General features: G+C 39.0%; 1 protein-coding gene across 6 annotated transcripts in view; it reads left to right on the top strand.

Annotated features, from left to right (window-relative positions):
* The first annotated feature begins 264 nt into the window (after positions 1-264).
* The window catches only part of LOC147514511 (putative RNA helicase SDE3), a 41,979-nt gene continuing 36,243 nt past the window's right edge, over positions 265-6,000 (top strand). The window contains exons 1-7 of one of the 6 annotated variants that reach the window (XM_086583549.1): positions 268-512; positions 589-722; positions 1,257-2,083; positions 2,162-2,331; positions 2,973-3,073; positions 3,184-3,284; positions 3,446-3,724. In XM_086583549.1, the coding sequence (XP_086439675.1) occupies positions 1,298-2,083; positions 2,162-2,331; positions 2,973-3,073; positions 3,184-3,278 (1,152 nt within the window). In that variant the 5' untranslated portion in view covers positions 268-512; positions 589-722; positions 1,257-1,297 and the 3' untranslated portion in view covers positions 3,279-3,284; positions 3,446-3,724. The other 5 variants (XR_015208396.1, XM_086583545.1, XM_086583541.1 and 2 more) reach the window with 5 other exon arrangements.

Here is a 6,000-nt window from a genome sequence, read left to right as displayed (position 1 = left end):
GCCATGAACGTTAACACTTCTCCATGTGTTCTATGTCTTAGTCCAGACCATCCCGATGCTTAATGTCCCTTGTTACATGCTACCCCTACCCAAACACCGGAGGAGGCATGTGCATTCAACATTCCTAATTCACCATGGACACAACATCCAAATTTCGCTTGGCGCCCGAATAACCAACAAATGGCTCCTCCAGGTTTCGCCAATCCACTTGTTCAGGTGTGTCAGAAAATTTTTAGGTGTGGAATGAAAGACTTGTTAACAAGAGCTTCAGGTTGTCTTGAATGTACTCTGCAGTTGCAAAAGGAATGAGATTGTAAACGATCAATGTCACCACTGCACTTGATTACTTTAAAAGGTCTGTATTCTTAGATCCAAGGAATTTTTCTATCTTTTTGCAGGTTTGTTGCTATGAAATGATATTTTCTCTCTAGTGAAGTAGACTGAGAAAACTGTTGATGGGCTAGAAGCTTGGAGTGAGTACATGACACAAAATGGTTTTCCATTTAGCATTGGTACTATATATAGCATTAGTTCTTTCGTCATGCAAATGTTAATGCAATTCTTATTAAATCATTTTGTCATTGATAGATGTGGCTCAGATGAAGAATTTTAACTTGAAAAGCATGTGGAGAAGTCGAAATTGAACAATCAGGAACATTGTGAATGGTGATAACAGTAAATGATGCTTTGACAGGGTGGTACGCTTCAGCCTTCTGTTCAGGGTATGATTTCTGTGTTTGATGGTTAGAGTATCGATTTATTAACAAAAATGTTCTTACATTCTGAGTAATGACAGAGGAACGCTAACTTCTGCTGCCTTGCTGGACCAACCACATATGCATGCATTTGTTGATCAATACCCATATGCATGCATTTGTTGTTTGCGGTCTTTTTCTCTCTTCATGAACCTTACCAAATTGGGAAGAAAATAGACATTTTGAAGAGAATATCTTGAGACTATGTCCAAGATATTAGAGAAAACAAGACACATTTGTCTTTATTACTAAATTAATTCATTCATTAAAAACACTACAAGTATAAATAGTCTTTAACAGTTAAGAGATAAGGCTAGGTTTCAAACATGGGGAGAGCAGCAGTTTTTGCTTTTCTGTTTGTTTTTGTTGTGGTTTGTGGTGTTGATGCTGCTTTTGTCAAGTATAATACATCAGCTAGGACTGTACAAGGGAAATTGAATGTGCATTTAGTTACTACTATTTGATTAAATGACACATTTTGAATCTTTTTTGTTTTGACAGGTTTTATAGTGTCTAATCTTGCTAGTTAGATCATTTTAATTATGGGTACTAGTTGGGGTTTGGGTTCGGATGATGAATGTTCTGTAATTGGAGATAAAGGGGAAATTGGTTTTATAGATTATCAGATAGATAAGTCTGTTTGTAACTACAATCCGTCGGAAGAGGGACCTGTTATTATATCCGTTCCGTTTCCTTTTGCTAGTGAGAAACCTCAGTCAGTCCTTGTAGGAGAAACTGCTTCAGATTCGGTCACGATCGACAATACCACTTCTGAACCGATTGATCTGTGGGCAGTTAAGATTTTCTGCTCAAACCCCGAGGACTCTTACACTTTATCTCTAATGAAACCCCCTTCAGCTAATTCAAATATTGAAGACGTTGATGGGTTTTTGGAGACCTTTGCTCTTGAGGATAGAGTACTTCAGCCATACAAGACATTGACTATCTGCAGGCTCTCTTGTAAACCAAAAGAGACTGGGCTGCATACTACTATTGTGCACTTTACAGTGGGGGAAGATACGATTGAACGAGTAGTTTTTCTCTTAGTCGAAGATAGTATTTCTCTGTCTCTTGCCTCAAGGAAGCCATACTCAAGACCACAAAGAAAGAACCGATTTGTTGTGACTGAATATGTGTCAGGAACTCGTCCTGCGAGGCCAGGGTCTCAAGGTTTCAGGTATAGGCTCCCTCAATTCAATATTCCTCCTGAGACAAGGGAGTTATTGGAGAGTAAGCAACTACCTGAAGTTATCTCAGATGGATTAACTCGAGAGAGCTATGGAGCTTTCTTCAGCACTTTAATTACCATGGAGGAATTAAAATTGGAGGTAAACTTTACTTTATGTTTAGAGCAAATAGTACCCCCATCTCTCTCTCTCTCTAAAATCACCGATTTGTTGCTTTAGGAAGAAATGCATAGACATGACATGGAATGGTCACGATGCGGATTAGAAGATATTTCCTGGCTCTGGAGGTTCCTGGTCTGGCTGAGAAAAGGCCTTCACTTGTCATTGGGGACTTTGTTTTCGCAAAGCATGCTAATGGCGGTCCTACTGACAATACTCCTGCATATCAGGTATGTGTCTACTCTCAAGAATCCTTCTTAGTTTATTGGGAATCATATCCATACTGCAGTGAATTCTTGATCCTTTTTTCAGTGTTCGGTATAGTGGCAACATTGTGAAACCATTATATTTATACTTAATATGCAACATTCTCAATCCCTCTAACATGTCAATAATATATATTGGAGGTTTGGTATAATAGTGATAACAAAACCAATCCTTTCGTGTATTTGTTGATACATTCAGAAGTTTTTTTTTTTGGATACACTCAAAAGTTGTGAATTGTTTTGTTTGAAATACCATAACTAACTGGTAATTTTGAAGATGTGCATCTAGGGAAGGATAGGGAAGGAGTGGGAGATGTGTTCATTTCTTTGTCTTTCATAGACATCGTACACATTAAGGTCATGTCATTGTCAAATCATTATTCTGGAGCATGGTCAGACTTAAGTTTTTATTTTCCATCCTAATGTTTTAGTCTAATTTAGAAAGATAGATTAGACCATCAACATTAAGGTCTTTCATTTTCTAGTATTCCACATGTGTATCTATTTATGTGCTTAGTCAATAAGAATCTGTTATGTGTGTTTTATGCTTGCCTGCTCACAACTGTCAGAGATGTCTGGTTTTTAACTTGGTTGAAGCCTTGAAGGGCAATGTCCTTAAGAATATCGATTCTTTTAAATGTGCGTGGGAAATTGAATGTGCTCGTACTCGTTATGGAGACAAAGTTGCTGTTAAGGTCACAAACTCGTAATCTTTGTTTAAGCTTCTTACTAGTCATTTTTTTTTTGAAGTCACAGTTTGGTCATTATTCCTTACTAGCTTTGCTTTCCATATTTTATTACTTCCTTGATGTCCAGGTTCAGCATACACACATGACAGATACTGCAGCTACAGATTATGCAACTGTGGAATTCATAGTGAATACCTTACATCGGCTATTTCCATCATTTGATTATAGGTACTAGCTTCTTCTGTTTGCTTCAAATATGCAGGTCTTAAAAATGGATTTTGAGCATACGGATGACTAATAAAGACATCTATACATCATCTTTATGTTTATTTTCTATTTTTCTGGCCTCTAAATATTAGGATTTAACTGCTCTTAACTTAATATTGTAGGTGGTTGATTGACGAAATGCGTGAGAGTTTACCAAAGGCAAGTATGCCTAACGATATAAAATTTTCTATGTTATTCATCTACTTGACCATCTCAGGTTATTTGGGTTCTTGCTTTTCTGGTCTCTTTGTAATCTATGATTAGAGTGTCATGTTTCGACCAAATATGATCAAAACACCAAGTGTTTATGAAAAAGACGAAGAACGTAGAAAAGTAATTAGAAAAATGATGGTGATCGGGGGAATGATGAGACTGTACCTTGCGGTTGCTCACGCACTAAAATTATCGATTGGGATCAAGTCTCAAGAACGTAGTTGAATGAAAAATAGTTTGGTATTTATATAGGTAGAGTAGAGAGTCCTTGTAGCTCAAGTAATCTTGTAGCTTGAGTAATTGTGATATACTATAACTTTCAACTGATAATTATCTCTTTGATAAGAAATGAATCTGGACATAAATCAACGTACATTAGTGGCAAGCCATGAGTTAATGGGCCCGTACATTGATCCATAATATTGCGAATTGGGCTTTAGCCCCCGATTAAAAAACGAATAAAGTGGAGACTCTACCAATGGGCGTTTGCCACGTAGGTGGGTCGAAACACGCCCCCTCTTTGGCATCACGAACAAAGTTCATATGGCAAAAAGAAAAGAAAAATGGCGGAATGTATAACGGTGTCGTCGAAAAAGAAATAATTGGAAAATTGGTATCGAAAAAAAAAAAAAAAAAAAATCGTGAATTAAGCGGTAACGAAATAATGTCAAACTAACGATTATCACGGGGCGCAATGTAGTTAAATAAAAGATGGCGAAAATGCACGAAAATAAAATAAAATATGCACGTAAATAAAATTGCAAAAAATCGATCGGGCGAAAACGTACTCGCAACGCGTCCGTAATAATCTGAAATTTGAATTCGACGATGCGTGCCAACGGAATAGCGATACTTGGATTATACCGTTGAAAATTAAATGTAGGGGCAATTTAGTAATAATAATAATAAAAGGTAGTTAAATATGAATTGGACTCAAAGTGTTCGAATGAGATAAGAATTGAGAGTATAAGATAAAGTTGGAGTTGGAGAAGAATCCCACCAGCACTGGAAAACCCGCTTATCCTATATAAGTGCTGGGGCCGCATATCCCAATCCAGAAAAAACATTGTACGCTCATCCAACAGAACAGACGTAGGCAAGAGAATTCCGTATTATCGCCGCTTCTAGAACGGTGTTCGTCGCTTGTCGTGCACGCCTCTCACCATCAGCTCTTCTCATATATCTCGTTTTGACACGGTAGGCTCTTGATGACTCACACTTGGGGCTCTAGAATGTCCCGCGCCCTTGAAAGTGGAGAAAACCTTAGCTTAACCTTCGCCATAGCAATCCGTTCCACGGCTATGTTGTCTGCGAAAACAAATAGAGAGTCACGCAAAGCGTACTCCCCAACATCTCACTCATCAAGCATCGCGGGGAGTAGGAGATATCACCAAACACCCCTTGGCCCATGAAGATTCAACCCGTCTAGGTGGAGAGCTCGGGTGGTATGAGGTAGATTTCTCTCACGACTTCGGAGAAACCAGTGTGGAAAAATGCATGGCGGTGCTGATTTTCGTGGGTCGTTACCATCGCCAATGAGCATCGCGAAAAAGATAGAAAAAACGACCTTACCTTGGCTTGTAAGGGTCAACATAGGTGGCGACAAACATATTAACTTTGGTTTGTTTGTAGACCCTCTGAAGATCGGCTGGAGAAGATGGTGAGGTGGCCATACTGATTTGTTTTGGCACTGAAGATGGCGCTCACATCCAAACTCATATTAACCAATATGATACGGTGCAGCGCTAGTTAATAAAGGGCACCGTACCTGCTCTTTATTAATATGGCCAGGTGCATCCGGAACTGAAATACAAACCATGATAAGGTGTTGTGCCAGCCAAGGAGGGGCACCGTACCTCTGTTTCCTTGATCTGACCCGGTTCACCCTTGTGGAGCTATTGCATCCGGTTTTTGAGCTATCGACCCGCTTTTTTTATGCGGTAGAAACGATCAGATATTACCGATGAAAGATAATCGAGAAAAAAAAAACTTCGATGACGACGGAGACTTGGTGGGAGGTGGAAAGAAGGTGACGAATCTGGCGACTACACGAAACCGCGTCGATGGTCGCTTTTAAGGAAATACGAGAAAATACTAGGACTCGAGAAATTTGAGATGGAAGAAGTGTACGAATTTGAAATGAAAGTTGAAGAAGATGAAGTAGTAGTGGCTTACACACAATTAAATTGCGGGGAATACAATTACATTGAACAAAGAAATTGCGCAATTATTGGAGTGGTGGCAAATTGCACCGGACAACCGCCAATATCGTTCGGTTAATCTTTACGAGGCGCGCGCTTACAAAATGAATATAACGAAGGTTTGGGGCTCAAGAAATCTTCGCGTTGATACGACCGAAAAGCCATCTTGTGAAAAGGGTACATAAAATTTGAAGTTGAATTCAAGGATTCAAACAGAACTTTTAAAGGGTTCCCAAAAGTATACACCGGATGGGTTAGATTTA

This window comes from Coptis chinensis, chromosome 2 (genome assembly GCF_015680905.1).
Source record: "Coptis chinensis isolate HL-2020 chromosome 2, ASM1568090v1, whole genome shotgun sequence".
Lineage (NCBI taxonomy): Eukaryota > Viridiplantae > Streptophyta > Magnoliopsida > Ranunculales > Ranunculaceae > Coptis > Coptis chinensis.
The sequence above is the reverse complement of the archived record's forward strand: the minus strand, read 5'-3'. Positions and strand labels throughout refer to the sequence as shown.